The sequence below is a fragment of the Theobroma cacao genome, chromosome 3, assembly GCF_000208745.1.
Source record: "Theobroma cacao cultivar B97-61/B2 chromosome 3, Criollo_cocoa_genome_V2, whole genome shotgun sequence".
Taxonomy (NCBI): domain Eukaryota; kingdom Viridiplantae; phylum Streptophyta; class Magnoliopsida; order Malvales; family Malvaceae; genus Theobroma; species Theobroma cacao.
Window position 1 is genome coordinate 28,178,551 of NC_030852.1, and position 17,704 is coordinate 28,196,254.

Consider the following 17,704-nt stretch of genomic DNA (forward strand, 5'->3'; position numbering starts at 1 on the left):
ACCGAACGTGAATTGATTTCAATACCCATGTGATTGAAAAGACTAGAGGTTGAGATTGGAGAGTGACCTTCTCATCTTACGGTCTAGGGAATTATTGTGGCAACCACAACTAACCCAATACCAAAGCCTTCCAAATTAGTGCCATTTAAATGCGCAAGGACAAATCCGAATTTTGGAATCAAATTTTTGAGGGGAGAATATCCTTTCTTTACATTGTTGGTAAGTGTACATGGGACAGAATATCCATCAATAAGGACTTTGCTAAAGCGAATGATCGTGATCAGTCCGTTGATTAAAAAAGAGAATGGAGGCATGAAAGAGAGCCACGTGTCAAGCACTGAAAAAAGCTGGTCCCCACAAGAACAGCTCGGCGGATGACGCGTGTCAGCAGGGGCCAGTCTGGTCTGCCCAAAAAGCAGACCTAAAAAGTTGGGGTTAAAAGTTAGGGACCATCCAGGCATCCAGCACAGGGAAGCCTTCTGGTACCAGAAAGGCCAACGCAACGCAAAGCAAAAGATCAGCATCACAAATTTTGGTTTCGGTGGGGTCCGCACCCCTAGGTACACGTGCCTCCCTCACGTGACAAGTACGTGTGGCCCACATAAAACCGCTCGGCTTGGTCCACGGGCCACCACACCTCCCCCCCTCTAGTCTCTAGTCCTCAACTTTCCTTGTTGACCCACCCATCAGAAAACGACCCCACGCGTCCCCAGAATATGAGACCCACCATCCACGTGCATATCCCAATATCACGTGACCCCACCGTCAGTGGGACCAGAAAAGTTTTCTCCCCAAAAACATTTCCGAGGAGCATATGGAAATATATATATATATATATGTGCAGAAAGAAGATAATATATGGGCAAGCAAAAGATTGAAACGACCAAAGCCCTTTGCTGTTCTTTGCAATTTCTTTTTCCCTATGGTCCTACAATTACAAAATATAAAATAAAAAAACCATTCTAAAACCCTAAACTCTTACTCTGTATCATCACAGTCAAGAAGCCTAACCTTCTCCTCCTCTCAAGGCTTTGAACATGGCGTTTGGTGATTTGCAGGACGACCCAAGAATTGAAGCTCTCTCTTATCAAGAATCTCCAAAGAAAAATCCCTAAGCATCTGGGTTGTACTATTACTATTACCATTACTACTACTGCTAACCCCAGCCACGCTTGTAGTACCTGAATTAGAACTGGGCACACCACTCGAACCCATCGTGCCATCACTGGAACCCTGCACCTCTGGCTGCATAGCAGACACAAAGCTAGATATTGGTCGACGTGCAACGTTGAAAAACGGTGTTGCAGTTGCTGGAATCGCCCATAACTGTGCCTGGTTTGAACCAGGCGCCCCACCAGCAGCAGCAGGAAGAACACCAAAAGTACCCATAGGCCATAAAGGAACCAACCCTTGCGAATTCACATTGATACTGCTATAAGTCACTGGAGCAATTGGTGCCAAACCTGAAGAAACTGAACTTTGATGCTCATTAACGTCAATAAACTCACTATTTGACGGTCTTTTCCTACGTTTTCTTGGCAAGTCACCATCTTGTTTCCCTGAAGAAGTTGGTATCTTGAGAGTGCCATTAACAGAAACAGCAATAGCAGGGACCGTGCCCGTGCCTGTAGCTTCAATAATAGCTGGTTCCGCGTGTTCTAATAACCACCTGATTGTTTCACCATCGGACTTGTGACCCAGTTCTCTGGTCAGCTGGAAAATCCTGGCCGCACAAGTGGCAGGCATGCGGATCCTACGGCCACGGCCTTCAACTTTCGTATGACGGTCTTTTGATGGGCGTTTGGGGACAAAAGAGCGGTTGGTTTGGGCAGCAGGCATGACTGGAACGAGGCCATGAACGAGGGTCGAGTTGGTAAATTCTCGTGGCTCCGTGTCTGTTAAGTCTTCTTCCTTCATGGGTTGGTTGGGGTCCATTACGGTTGCCTCTGAAGGTGAGAAACTTGGGGTGGTGTTGTTGCTTTGTTGTTGTTGTTCTTCAATGATGATGATGGTGGTGTTGTTGTTGATGCTCTCGTCGATTTCTTCTATGGTTTGATTTTGGTTGCACTCCATGGTTTTCGCAGCAAAAGGATTTTCAACCTATCAACAAACCCACAAAATATTAAGGAGGATTAGCCTAAAAGATGAGAGGATTTTCTTCTAAAGTAGCCTAATTTCTAGTCGGGAAAATAAGTTGACTGGGTTTTGAATTTAGCCTCTTGGCCTTTCCTATCATACTGTGACAGACCGATTAGAAAGAGTGGGACGTGGAACAGAGATTAAGTAATTAAGTAAAAAAAAATTAAATAGAAAGAGGAAGAGAGAAAGGAACAAACCCTAAAGAAGCAGCCCCACCATCTTTACAAGATAGAGAAACAGAGGGACCCGAAAAGAGGAGTATTTATTTATAGAGATGAATGAATCGACGGCTGGGAGCATCTCTTAAAGATTAGTGATCGGAGATGGTGACACGTGGCGTGTCCCATTTTTATAAGATAATTAGGTCAAAATTGGTAATTTCTCCTGAAAAGCTGTTCTAGATTTCTGTGGGGATTTTTGAAAGGGGTTGATATTGTTCGATAACGTCAACTTGGGCAAGTAATCTCATAGCCATTGATAAACGCTGCATCAGATAACGAATTGATTGAATTTCTTTATAAAGTTTTAACTGGAAGTAATGATTCCTTAGGGTTCAAATTTCAACCCACAAATGCTCAAGCCATTCGTACTCTAATCTTCTCTATGGAGAAACACAATGGAACAGGACATTTCAAAAGGGATTACCTTTCTTTTGAGAAGAGATTTTATTCTTCCAAGTCCCAACCTTGCAAAAATGATTGACCTTTTATGAGTTGCGGAACTACGAAAAGTTCCGTGGCATCAACCACTTCTGAGAAAACAAAAACCCATCACCAGCCACCTAGTAGCATGAGTGGTTTGTCCACACTTAGCAGCATATCATGTTCAGCAGAGTTAGGATTTGCAGTCCAGGCAGGGGATGTAATCCAATAGGTTTAATTGGACAGAAACAATATAACCTCGACTGCATGAATTTCTTTTCTCATTCGTAATTGACATTAATTAGACGTGCTTAGTTTGGGTTTGGGTAGGACAGTTGCAACAGAAAAAACCGTACCCAAGAAATACTAGTATTAAATTTGCACGTCCACTAATAGAGGCCCGTACTCTGAATTTGGTTTGAGAAGAAGAATTGTACTTTTACCAGTCCACATTTGAGGATTTGTGCAAAGATTCAGTTGATATGGGAAGGCTGCCCATCTTGGACTAAATGCCAAAGAGTCATAATCTGTAGAATCATTTCGAATGTGCCAAATCAAAATAACAAGATTACATGTGAGAGCCCTTCGAGGGACGAGATAATATAAACTAGCCATTCTTTCAATGCTATTATTTAGAACATAAGCCAAAATAAAGTCAATAAATCCCCAACCAGATAACATATCTTGCTATGTCACGACAATTTCCCAGTTCTCTTTCCTTTGCACTTACCTAGTTTAAGTTGTCAATTGGCCTTAATTAGCAAAACCGTTCTGGTGTAGCAGCAGCAGCATTAGCCTTTCGACTGTAAAATCTTCGATACATTGAGTCGACTTTAGTGAGGTAGTAGGTATCTGGTAATAGAAGGCTACTGTCCTTGCTTGTGACAAAGTCCTTTGCTCCATACCGCTGCTCCATTAGCTTCATTGTGTCGACAAATTTTTCAGGAGGAAACTGCGAGTGACGAGTAGGAAATTTATTTAAACTATTTCGTCATACCCTGAAAGCAATGAATAACAATAATCTGAAACAGAATATAGATGTAGACAAAGAATAAATAGGATAGAACCTAAAGATCAGACTATCATTACAATGATTTTTCTTGCTGATTTGCTAAAATCAAGCCTGAGTTGCCTATAACTTCTACTAAATGTGCCTTTTCAGCCTTCGGAATATCTGATAAAATGGACTATTTTCACTTCCCAGAAAATAAATACAAAGAAGAAGTTTGATTATTTTACTTAATTCCTTCTGCTTTAAGTGTTTATCTCCTGCCTTTTAACTTGATGTCCCGAGAAATGTTTATGCAAGCATGGAAATTCCATGCTGAAATTGCTCACTTGAAATTCTAAGTTGCATTTTCAGCGGAAAAAGTAAAAACTTAATAAAGCAGAAATGCAACAAGGTGCTGGAATAATTTACATATGGTAACAAAAGGAAGTACTCTATTCTACCATCTTATCCCACCTTATTACAGATAAGTATTTCTTGACCTTGAAATCAAGACAGGCATAAGCTGAAGCTGGTGAACATAGCAGAGTAAGAGGAACAAATAAAAAGAAATACCTCGTGTCTCAATTTCAACTTCTCTGAAACATTCATCAGTTTTGCAATATTCAACAAGTTGAAAGGATGTCGACCATCTTGAAGTTTGAGGGAGAAAATTGTGGCAGTTAAACCACTCCCATACGAGAACATTACTACCCGTTTGCCTGCCTAAAAATAAATGAGTACATTTATGCTCAAGAACAATTTAATCAAGGAAACTGGGTGCTCAAAAAGTTGATTGGAAAACTACACCAACAACACCATTATAGATTCTTACCAGTGATGTATGCTTGTTGTGAAGAAGGGATGCAAATGCTGCATATAGAGACGCAGTATACATGTTACCAACTTGTTTTGGTAATAAGGTGGATGGTTGCACCATTGAATCATATAGAGGTTTTGCTACTTGTTGACTTGCCTGTATATTTAACCAAAAAAACAAAAACTGCGATCAGTTGGTTATGAGTTGGTAGAACAAATTTTGATAACACTGACAGATTCATAAAACGACCTTTTCAAGATCTCGGCTCTGATAGCTCTCATCATTGGATAGGCCTGAAAATGGGGTTAGCTTCTCTTTTGCACCCTCATCAATATAACTGCTTATTAACACAAATGCAGAAAGTAATTTGAAACTTATGAGTATGAATGAAATAGAAATGTAAAATTTAGGAAGGAGTAGAACATGCACTAGGGTAAGTTAAGTGCCCTTTAATTAAATCTCCATGTATGTAGACATAAAGCATTACATGAAAACTATGCTCCAAAACACTTACTAAAAAGATGACATACGGGAGGACACTTATACAAAAAAAGATACACGGGAGGAGCAAAGTGACATACAAACCTGGCATTCCTTAAGAAATCATTGAAGAACAGCCGAGCAAAACTCTTCTGAACAAGCTGCAGTCAGAGATCCAGAGAAGATATAAATAATCAAGCTAGAAAAAAAAATTAATCAAATAAATTGATCAGAATTGCAAACTTCACTACCTTATTATAAGGAGAATGAAACACAAAATAATCAGCATCTGAAATTGAAAATGGCCTCCCCTGTAGTTTCTCAAACCTATAAATAGTAGAAGAAGATGAATGTTTAGTCGCACAGATGGACAACAGAAGACTGCATTTGTTGATGCAGCAGAGACTTACTTCTCATAGAAATGTTTGTAGCACAAATCAAGTGCCATAAGATAACAAGTTTGAGACAATTTTCCATCTACAACCTATAAGAGCAAATAAAAAAAGGGCAAAGGATAAAAGCAATGTTAAGTCTACTATATCAGCGCACAATCAAATTCAAAAGTACTGCAATGCATCACAAAATCTGCCATCTTAATTATTGAACAAAATGATTGACAGGATAGGAGAAAGTATAACTGGGTATTCACTTGCAAGATTTGGCTTGTAAAAATCATAGGCATGTGACATATGACTTCCCCTGAATTTGCTCTCAAAAGCAATAGGTGCATTTGGCCCAACCAGCATGGCAATTGCAGCTGCGCCTCCAGTAGGCCGAGCTGGCCCTTCTGCATATACCTACAACATGGATTGTTGTTTTGAAATATCCTTAAATAATGACAATGAACTTGCTAGAAAAGAATATGGAATTGATACCACATGATTGATAGTCAGAAGAATTGCATTTCATTTAGCCTCTGAGAGTTTTGGCTAAACCTTCAAAGACATGTTTCTTGAGTGTTTGAGTTGCCTGAAGGATTGAATGGAGTGAAGGGGATAAAAGTAAAACTGAACACTATTGTTCATTTTGCAGAAAAGTGCATTTTTGAGCTGGCAAAATAATTGGAAATTGGCACATTATAAAAGTTATGACTTCACTATCTCGCACTCTAATTCTGACCACAATAGATGCACATTTTAGTGGATATAGCAGCCAGAGTTATTAACTCCATGAGTCAATTATGTATATGGTTCAGCTTGCTCTAGTTAGATTTCATGTGCATAGGCCATTCACCAGAAGCATGTATGCATTGAACAGTCAAATTTTGATATCCCCAAAATTCATTAAATGATAATAAAAATATGTTTAAATTTGCTTTGAGGTCTTGATCATTTTGGGGGGTGATCTAAGATTCATATCAAGAGTGTTCTTTTGTGAAGAAGAGAATAAACCAGGAACTTTTTCCTTTTTTCTTGAAAAGAAAATAAAACAAGGAGAAAGACTAATAATGAAATGTAGAGTTTTAACTCCAAGGATATCATACCGCACTGTCTGTGCACACAACCAGCCCATAGCGCCCATCCCATGAACTACTTTCCACCCAGTTTACACAATTGAATAAAGCTGCAGTTCCCCCATAGCATGCATTTGTTGAGTCAACTCCTTCAATGTCAGTGTTACCACATTCCTGTTTTACAAATAGACATAAGAAACTTGCATTTATTTAATTGCAGCGAGCAAGAGGGGAGAAAGACATATCATATACACATAAATAGAAAATACATACATACATATACATATGTGTGCGTGTGTTTGTGTGTGTGTGTGTGTGTATAGAAATGCTCTATCTGCACATGTTTAATAAATACGAGCCTTCTTTTCCTATGCACTTCAATCATGTTCTAAAAAAGTGTAGAGAAAACCTAAATTTAAGTGCCATGTTAATCCTTATGGGGTAATAATTGCTTGCTTGCTCGGGCCTCTGTAAGCTTAAATAGGTAAAATTGATAATGCTGAAAATATCAATCTCAACACGGTAGCAAACATAAATATTGTAGTTGAGTTGCTTAATTATCCACCCAATTCAGGCGTTTGGCTTAAAGCAGTAGCCAACTGTGCACCATAAATACGTACCTTTTTCTCATAGATTATATGTAATCTAGAATTACAAAAATTAAAAAAAAAATGAAGAAGAAGAAAATACCTCAAAGATTTGCATCAGGAAGGTCTTGATGGACTTGCTCTTGTCAATGACGGTCTCACTGCCAACTTCTAAGCGTCCGATTTTAGTTGGATCAATTTCATATTTCTCAAGCAGTGAGGTAACAACCGTCAAACTGAAAGCAAAAGAGGGAACAAAAACATAGTACCAACTACCAACAAATATTTGCAGATGCTACGGTTGTAGTAAAAACTAAAAACACCAAGAAGAGTGGCATTATAACCTCAACTTGTTAATAATGCATTTGTAAGCAACTAAGAATCCAATAACAAGGGCTCTAAACAAGAATTAAACTTCTCTTTAAGCATGGAGTTCAGCAAAAGGAGAAATGAAGGCATTGATAAATAAATGAAAATTAAATAACCTCATTGAGATAACATCTTCCACTTCTGTACAAAAAGCCATGCAATCTTGTCCAAGCCCAATGGTGTATTTTCCTTTGCTGGCACCATCGTGTGCCTCCAGTACTTCCTATAATATAATTTTGGTAGCAATAACCAATATTACTACATTTCGGTTTGATCAGCTTAATCAAATAAAATTCCGAACAAAACCAATGATAAATTAAATCACTACCTGCTGGATACAAGTAGGAGGGAAGTAGATATCGATGGCGAGAATTCCTACGTTTTCGGGATGGGAAGCCATTTCAGTTCAAGGTTCTTGTTTGGACACCGAGAAAACGAGAGAGACGAAAAAGAAAAGACACAAAAATGATTTCTGAAGGATTCGAAGGACAGGGAGGGAGAAGAGCGTGAGAGTGCGCCGGAGCGAAGCGAAGGAAAGCGAAAAAACATAACAAACTTGGTACCAGTGTTTTTGAGAGATATTTACAGGGGATGCCATTGTGGAGCGTGGAAAGGTAGATATAGCTAATTCAGTAATATCCCCTAATGAACCTCAACGACCACCTTTTCCAAAGGAAAAATCAAACCATCCTTTCATTTTGCCCATGTGATCTCCGTCAGTGACCGAGTGATGTGACTCTTTCGTCGCGCCCCACCCCCTCACCCCCCGCGCTGGCCCCAGACTGTGTCGTTTTGTCTCTCCTTTCAGTTCCCAATTCTCGTGGTCCAAACCTAAACACTAGTACGGTAGTACTACCTACTTGTCCTTCCGGTTGTTCTCCCAAAAGCAATTAGTGGATTGAAAATAAATTTATTGTAACCAATATTCTAACAGTTAATTTTACCTTCTTTCGCGCATTACATTTGTAATCAAATGTAAGTTCAATGATAAGAGCATCTAAGCATGTAACTCATTAATTAATGTATAATCCTTCTACTAAAGAGTAGAATTTGAATCCCTCCTCTTTTAATTATAAAAAAAATTTAACGATAAGGATTAATTGAATCGAATTCATTCATATTAATTAATTAATTATCAAGTTAGATTAAAAAGATGCATGTCTAAACCATGAGTTGTACCTGTGCAAGTTGAAGTATTAATGTAGGCAAGTAGTATCAAACTATGGTCTTAATTTTCACTAGTGGAACAATATCCTTTTCCAAGTTCTATTTTCTCTCTTTTAGCTCAAACAAGTTATTTTATCAGCTCTTAAATTTGTTTCACTTTCACATCTCACAAGCATGTTGAATTTTGTGATTCTAGTAGCTAAAGTTTCAAGTAAGGGCATGAATTAACAGCCCTTAAGAAAATGATTGAAGGGTGTTTATACGGCATCATTTTGTTCTTTTTCTTTTATGTTGAAACATAGCTTGTAGTGTCATTTCTTTTTGGTTATATTGCTTGCTGCTTAATTATGCAACTTATCTGTTGTCATTTCATGTGTTTGTTTGTTAAGCCATCAAAGGCTAAGTGTTTTTTTATTTTGTTTTCTGTAATAGCTGTTGTAAACAGTTGCTGGCACAAAATTCAAAGCTTTGAATATTGTGGTCAACCGTATTTTCTCTTGTTTTTTCTATGCTCGTTACTAATCTGAGCTTTGTGGAGTAATTGTAATCACGAGGCCAGAGTTAGTATAAATTTAAAAAATGAAAAAGGAATCGTTGGTTTGTTGATTCCAATTTCTTTGTTCTTGCTCTGTTCCTTAGTTTTTCTCTCTGGAAATTTATCTTTGATCCTTGTGAGCTTTATTTCAGTTTTTCTTCATAGTATCAGAGCGTCTGTCTTGAGGGATCTCTACTTTCGTTGTCTACTTAGTGATTGGTAGTGATTGGAGCAAGGTATCTATTGCAACCACTAGTTTTTTAGCATCAACAGCACCAATGTTCACAAGCTCAAATTATAGGGTTTAGGTTGTGAAAATGAGATCCTACTTGAAGGCTTTTGACCTTTGGGAGGTTATGGAGAATAGTGAAGTTCCTATGTAACGACATGCTAACCTAACAATTGCCAAGATAAAGTAACACAGTGAAGAGGTCACTAAAAGGTACAAAGCTCTAATCTGTCTTCAATCAGCTGTATCTGAGAATATTTTTTCTAGAATTATTAATTTCAAAAATCCCAAGTTAGTTTAGGATACACTTAAAGAAGAATTTCAGGGCAATGAAACTACCAAAATGCCTTAGATTGTGAATCTTACTAGAAAGTTTGAAACTTTGAAAATGAGGAATAATGACAGAATACAAGCTTATTCTGATAGAGTTCTTAGGATTGTTAATGAGCTAAGGTTGATAAGAGAAATAGTTACTGAGAGGAGAATTGTAGCTAAGTTTCTCATTAGCTTACTCAAACAATTTGAATCTAAGATCACCTCCTTAGAAGACTCTAAGGATTTGACTAAGCTTATTGTAAATGAGCTCATTAATAATCTACTAGTTCTTGAGCAGATGAGAGCCATGAGATCTGAATATGTGGAGAATGCACTAGTTGCAAAAACTAAGGGATTGAAAGTAAAAATGGGAGGTTCAAAGAAGGCTGAACAAAAAGGGAGAAACAAAAGTGGAGAAGAGAAGCAGGAAAATTTAACAGATAAATATCCACCTTGCTCTATATGTAAAAAGAAAAATCATTTTGAGAAGTACTATTGGTATAGGCCCACAGTTAAATGTAGGGCATGCTAGTAGATGGGACATGTAAAGAAGGTATGCAAAGCAAAGAAAACTGAATCTACAACTTGAGCAGCTGTAGAAAAACAAGAAGACAATGATGATGAGGTTCTGTTTATGGCTACAATGGGGGAAGACTAAAAAAAAACCAATATCTAGCTACTGGATAGTGCCTACTCACACCATCTCATAGGTAACAAAGGTCTTTTCACTATCTTGGATGCTAGTTTTCAGTCCAAAGTTAAGATAGGAGATGGAACCTTTTTAAGAATACTTGGAGTTGGAATTGTGAGAGTTGAGACAGTTTCAGGATATAAGTTTATTAATAATGTACATTATGTTCCAGAAGCTAACCAAAATTTGCTGAGTGTTAGTCAATACTCAAAGAAGCATTATGCCTCGCTATTCAAAGATCAATTGTGCACAGTCTTTGATCCACATAGAGAAGAACTATTTACTGTAGAAATGAAGACTAATTGCTATCCATTGAATCTAGTTGACACAACTTACTTGGCTTTATATAATGAACATGACTTGTCTGAAACTTAGCATAAAAGACTTGGTCATGTAAACTACACTTCTTTGTCACTTATGGTATCTAAAGGCATTGTTGAAAGATTGCTTGCAATCTAAAGCCAAACAAGCTGTGTTAAGCTTATCAGTTTGGTAAGCAAACAAGGAAGCCTTTTCTTAAAGTGAGTAAGTGGAAAGCAACTGAAAAACTAGAATTGGTCCATATTGATTTTAGTGGGCCAATGAAGAATCCTTCCTTAAATGGTAGTAGATATTACATCTTGTTAATTAATGACTTCACAAAATACTACTAGGTATATTTCATCAAGCAAAAATCTAGTGCCTTGGATAAGTTTGTTCAGTTTAAAGCCCTGGTAAAAAACTTCTCAAGCTCAACCATTAAGACCTTGAGAAGTGACAATGGTATTGAATTTACAATAGCAGAATTTGAGAAGTATTTAGCAAATTATGGGGTGCAACATCAACTAACAGGAACCTATAGTTCATAGCAAAATGGTAAGGCAGAAAGAAAGAATAGAACACTAAATGACAAAGTGTCTACTATACTAAATAAATATGCCTAAGCATTTCTAGGCAGAGGCTGTGAATACTTTAAATTATATACTAAACAGAACTTATTCCAGAGTACTACCTCAGCAAATGGCTTTTGAGTTATGGTTTGGACATAAGCTTTTTGTTGCTCATTTCAAAACCTTTTGGATGTTTGTGTTATGCAAAAATCTCAGATGAGGAAAGATCAAAATTTGATGCTAAGTCTACTATTGTGGTTTTCATTCGCTACAGTGAAGTAATAAAAGGATATAGGCTCTATGATGTAAAATCTAAAAAGGTTTTCATCAGTAAAGATTTTTCTTTGATGAAGGGCATTTTTGAAATTGAGAAATTGAGTCTGTTGATAGAATTGATAAAGTAGTTGTTTCTGCTAATCCTCAAGTAAGTGATGATGATGATGACTCTATTCACATAGAGGATGAAAGGCTGGTTGTCAGAGGCACTCGTTCATTGTAGGATATCTACAATAGATGCAATGTTGTTATGACAAAGTCCTCTAACTTCATTGAAATAGCTAAAGATGATCATTGGAGAACAAAAATGAAGGCTGAAATTGGGATGATTAAGAAAAACAATACATGGATACTGGTTGACAAACCTTCAAATTAAAATGTGATAGGAGTAAAGTGGATTTTCAGGACCAAGCTAAATCTTCATGGCTCAGTGAACAAGTATAAGGCTAGACTGATTGTGAAGGGGCTTGCACAAGTGTATGGGGTAGATTACATGGAGACTTTTGCACTAGTTGTAACACACAATCCAATTAGAATGCTGGCTATTTTGTCAGCTAAAGAAAGGTGAAAGATTTTTAATTTGGATATCAAGTTTGCTTTCATGAATGGCTTTCTAAAAAACGACATCTATGTTGAACAACTAGAGGGGTATGAAGAAAAAAGTGTTGAAGGAAAAGTTTATAAGTTAATAAAGGCATTGTATGGTCTTAAACAGGCTCTCAGGGCCTAGTATGAGAGAATGGATAACCATTTAAGGATTCATGTTTTTGATAAAAGTATAAATGGATCTACTTTTTATGTTAACACGGATAATGATTTAGTGAAGCTTGTTGTGGCTGTTTATGTGGATGGCTTGCTGATAATTAAACCTGAAAGTGATTGCTGAACAGAGTTCAAGGCTGATATGCTGAAGGTATTTGAGATGACTGATTTAGGGCTTATGACTTATTTTTTGGGGATGGAGTTTATGCAATCTATAGGTCAAATTATGGTTCATCAGTTTAAGTATGCTTAAAACTTGTTGAAGAAATTTCGCATGGATTATTATAAGGTTATCAGAACACCATTAGCAATTGGAAGTAGATTTTGTATTGATGATGGTGCAAAAAAGGCAAATGAAACTCTTTACAAAAGAATCATTGGCTCTTTGTTTTAATTAACTACTATCAGACCAAATGTGATGTTTGCCACAAGCCTTCTATCCATATTCATGTAAGCTCCATTAGTTCAACACTTTAGTGCAGTAAATGTATCTTGAGGTATGTGAAAAGTATTGCAAATTATGGATTGAGGTTTCTGAAGTTAGTAAGCTATGAATTGCAAGGTTTCATTGAGAGTGACTAGGCTAGATCAATTGAAGACTCTAAAAGTACTGGAAGATATTGTTTTGCCTTTGGTAGTGGTGTGTTTACATGAAGTTCAAGGAAGCAAGAAGTTGTTGCTCAATCATCAGTTGAAGTTGAGTACATAGCCACTACTGCAGCTGTTAATCAAGCATTGTGGTTAAGAAAAGTTCTTGCCGACTTGAATTTTCCTCAAGTCAAAGGTACTCTGATAAGAGTTGACAATCAATCAGCTATGGCCATTGCAAGAAACCCTGTTCAGCATGGCAGAACAAAGCACATAAGGGTGAAGTTTCATGCATTGAGAGATGTTGTTAAAGAAGGTGCAATTCAACTTGAATACTATCACATTAATGATCAAACGTCATACATTTTTACCAAGGGATTAAGTGTTGATCGATTTGAGTTTCTTAGAGACAAGTTGGGGATCTATCCTACTGGAATCAAGGAGGTCTGTTGAATTTTGTGATTCTAGTAGTCGAAATTTCAAATAAAGGTGCGAATCAACATCTCTTAAGGAAAAGATTGAAGGGTGTTTATACGGCATCGTTTTGCTTTTTTTCTTTTATGTTGGAACGCAGCCTATAGTGTTGTTTATTTTTAGATATATTACTTGCTGCTTAGTTACACAACTTATCTAGTTGTCGTTTCATGTGTCTGTTTGTTAAGCCATCAAAGGTCAAGTGTTTTTTTTTTTTGGTTTTCTGTAATAGCCATTGTAAACAGTTGCTAGCATAAAATTCAATGTTTTTTTGTTCTCAACTGTATTTTCTCTTGTTTTTTTGTGCTTGTTACTGATCCGAGCTTTGCGGAGTGATTATAATCACGAGGCAAGAGTTAGTATAAATTCAAAAAAGGAAAAAGGAATCGTTGGCTGGTTGATTCTAATTTCTTTGTTCTTGCTCTGTTCCTCGGTTTGTCTCTTTGAAAATTTATCTTTGATCCTTGTGAGCTTTATTTGAGTTTTTCTTCAAAGCAAAAGTCGTCTCACCTATGGTCTTTGTCAATGGCGTACGTGAACTCGATTTCTTGTGAATTTACATGAAGTTTCTTGTCAAGGACACCCTTATTTATTTTTTTTTCAAAACGGGGCATTATGTATGAAAAATTTGTAAAATTAGTGTTGTTCATTGTTCATATGACCATGCCATTTTATTTTATTTTTTTGAAAAGCTGAATTTTATTCAATTCATGCTAAATTGTCAACCAAACAAAGGGAAGAAACATGCTCCTCCCTAAAAAAATAACACACTGCATATAACATCAAAAAACAGTCTACAGGTCCTAGCAACCTCAAGGTGTCCCCAAAAACAACACATTACACTCCCCAACCAGTAGTAAGGTTAGCACAACCTTAGCCACACACCCACAGAGGAAACTAGGAACAAAAATAAAAGCAGGGCCCCTATACATCAACACAATCATTCACAGAAGAATCCAACAAAACCAGAAATATAATCAAAAGGTTGAAAAACTCCCCTGTACACATCCAGGATCCTTTCAAAGTTCTCCACGTTGCCTGAAATACCCCTCCATCACCAGCAGCTTAATACAAGTGACCCATCTCCCATGCACCTCCCTATTAACTAAAAGTTCTCAAAACAGAAGACTGAAGTTGAAGTCCCTCATTTACTAAGGCATCTGCTCTCTGGTTAGCCTTTCTTCTTACATGTTGGATCTCCCACCCCTTAACTTCTCTTTTCAATCTTTCCGTTTGCAAAATCAGCTTTCTCATTCTCCATGGTGCCCCATCCGGATGCTTAATCCATTTTACAGCATTGCTGGAATCATTTTCGATGTAAAGCTTATGATTGTCCTACAATCTTGAAACTGAAAGGATCAAAAAGGCTTCCTTAATTGCCATCATCTCAGCAAAATTAGAATCGGTCTCACTAATCGGTTTTAAAAAAATAATTTTGACTTTTCCTCTATGGTCCCTTAATATTCCCTCAATCCCTATCGGTCTCGGACAACCTCGAGCTGCACCATCCACATTAAACTTCATTTGCCCGTACCTTGATTTGTCCCATTATATTCCCTTCCTTTCTTGTCCCTTTTTAGGCAGTTGACATTGAATCATGGGTTGTCTATAAACATCAAAAGCTGATGGATACTCCCTTGGCCATTTTGCATTCACCCAAGTTGCCACTCAAATCCTTACAAGCTCCAGCACTTGATCAGTATTTCATTCTTTGCCTTGAAACACAGTTTCGTTCCTGCTTTTCCACACAGACCAAGCAATCGCAAAAAACCCCATTCTCTAAATCTTGCCATCCAAACCTCCTAATTGCCACTCATTCCACACAGCAAACAAATCCTTAACATTGCTTGGCAAAACCCAACCCATACCCCACATTCTACACCAGCCCATCCAAACCTTCCAAGACTTTCTACATGTAATAAACAGATGATCGCATGTTTCCCTTACAACATTGCATAGAGCACATTGAAGCATATTATTCAAATTCACACCCTTTTGGCTAATTCATCTTTGACCCTGATTTTTCCTTGCAACAGTTGCCACATAAAGACCTCAATTCTAAAAGGAGACAAATTAGCCCGCACATAATTCCATACTCTATCAACATTCTCATTCGATACATGGACGTACCTGCAAAAAGACTTTGTTGTGTAGTTGCCGCTCGTTTCTCTCTTCCACACAAGTTCATCTTTGAAATCCTTACAAAGGTGGAATTCTTTAAGGCTGTTGTGAAACTGCTCCAACTGCTCCACCTCCCAGTCAAAGAGTTGCCACCGAAATTGAACATTCCATGCCCACCTCCCATCCTCCCAAATGCCAAATTTAGCAACCTTCCCACTTTTTTTCACTGCTAGAGCATACATCCTTGGGAAAGCATCAACCAATACAACACCTTCAAATTATTCGTCTTGCCAAAAATTCAAGTTTTCACCATTCCCTACAATAAGCCCAAATTTTGAATGTACCTGCAAAAAAATTTGTTAGAAGGGGAAAGAGGGCTAATAATTTTTTTTCACAAAGTTGACACTCTCCTATTTGCACTCGTGTTTGGCAAAAGCTCATTAGAATCGCAACCTATTTTCTGGACCAGAATTTATCTCCATAAGCTATCTTTTTCCTTCCCGTACCTCTAAATCCACTTGTTGAGAAGTGCCCTATTTTTGACCTCCAAGTCCACAAGCCCAATCCCACCACACTCCTTATAATTACAAACCTTTTCCCACTTCACATAATGAATACCTCTCTTCTATTCCGCTCATCCCCATAAAAATTTTCTTTGTAATTTCTCCAGCTCATATTTCACTTTCCTAAGCAATTGGAATAGGGACATGTAGAAAATTGGTAAACTTGCCAAAATTGACTTCAAAACCGTGACTCTCCCTCCCATAGACAGAATTTTGGCTTTCCAACCCGCTAACCTTGCCTCTATTCTATCAATCACTGGTTTCTAGTACTTAGTCGAATTATGATTGACACCTAATGGTAGTCCTAAATAAGTTGTCGAAATGGACCCCACTTGGCAATCAATCTGGTCTGCCCAACTCAACACCATGTCACGTTCGACCCCAAGTCCGATCAAGTGACTCTTGCGAAAATTTATCTTCAGCCCAGACACTTCTTGGAAGCACCTCAAAATTCTTTTAATAACTGAAATGTTTTCAAGAGACAGCTCACTAAAAATGATTGTGTCATCGACATATTGGAGATGAGTAATCACAAAACCATTGTTGCCTATCTCTACCCCTTTACATAAATCCAACTTCGCTGCTTTATTCATCATACAACTCAAAGCTTCCGCCACCATATTAAAGAGAAAGGGGGACAGCGGGCATCCTTGCCTTAATCCCTTTTCCATACCAAATTGTTTCGTTGGTGAACCATTGACAAGAACTGAGATCTTCGCTGTGGTAATGCATTCCTTGATTCATCTTCTCCATTTCTCTCCAAACCCCATTTTTCTCATTATGAGATCTAAAAAATTCCAGCACACACTGTCATAAGCTTTTTCGAAATCAACTTTGAGAATCAAACCTCCCGACCTTTCCTTTTTCAGCCAATCCACTACTTCATTTGCTATTAACGAACAATCCATTAACTGTCTTCCACTCATAAAGGCAAATTGATTTCTGCCAATGACCTCACCAATTATCCTTCGTAGGCGGTTGGCTAAAGTCTTGGACACTATCTTATACAAACTACCCACCAAGCTGATTGGCCTGTATTCACCCAAATTTGTAGGATTTTGCACCTTTGGAATAAGTGCAATAAATGAAGAATTTATCCCTCTTCCTAACTCTCCATTCTTATAAAAATCTTTCATGAAATTCATCACATCAGCCTTCACAACTTCCCAATGATTTTGAAGAAGTTCAAATTGAAACCATCGGGACCTGGAGCTTTGTTGCCATCACATCCTTGAATCATCTCCCACACCTTTTCTTCCCCAAACGGAGTCTCTAACCTATGCGTTGAGTCATAGTTGAGCTTGTTAAAATGCCAATCCATGTCCTCTAATTCAATCACCTGTTTCTGACAATACAAACTTTCAAAATGATTTGCAATCTCATTTTTAATGCTGTTAGGATATGCTCTTATCTCCTTATAGATTTGAATTTTCTCAATAAGGTTAATTCTTCTTCTAGCCGATGCCATCGCATGGAAATACCTTGTATTTCGATCACCATCAGTCACCTATTTGACCCTTGATTTTTGAAGCCATTCTCTTTCATCCATACGGTAAAAAGCCCATAACTATGCTTTCTTTGCAACAGTCTCTTCCTTCACTCTTTGATCGAAATCTTGTTCCTGCGCTTGCATCTGT

At 37.6% G+C, this 17,704-nt stretch overlaps 2 protein-coding genes across 2 annotated transcripts; both read right to left on the reverse strand.

Moving 5' to 3' along the window:
* Positions 875–2,630, reverse strand: LOC18605469 (transcription factor TCP19). Its single transcript, XM_018117519.1, has 2 exons — positions 2,337–2,630; positions 875–2,100 (listed from the first exon to the last, which is right to left on the reverse strand). The coding sequence occupies exon 2, from the start codon at positions 2,071–2,073 to the stop codon at positions 1,024–1,026; it is 1,050 nt and encodes a 349-aa protein (XP_017973008.1). The 5' UTR covers positions 2,074–2,100; positions 2,337–2,630; the 3' UTR covers positions 875–1,023.
* Positions 3,258–8,073, reverse strand: LOC18605470 (hydroxymethylglutaryl-CoA synthase). Its single transcript, XM_007038486.2, has 12 exons — positions 7,806–8,073; positions 7,594–7,700; positions 7,212–7,344; positions 6,552–6,695; positions 5,707–5,865; positions 5,479–5,552; positions 5,320–5,395; positions 5,174–5,229; positions 4,838–4,925; positions 4,604–4,744; positions 4,345–4,494; positions 3,258–3,732 (listed from the first exon to the last, which is right to left on the reverse strand). Exons 1-12 carry the CDS (start codon positions 7,875–7,877, stop codon positions 3,538–3,540), a joined length of 1,395 nt encoding a protein of 464 aa, XP_007038548.2. The 5' UTR covers positions 7,878–8,073; the 3' UTR covers positions 3,258–3,537.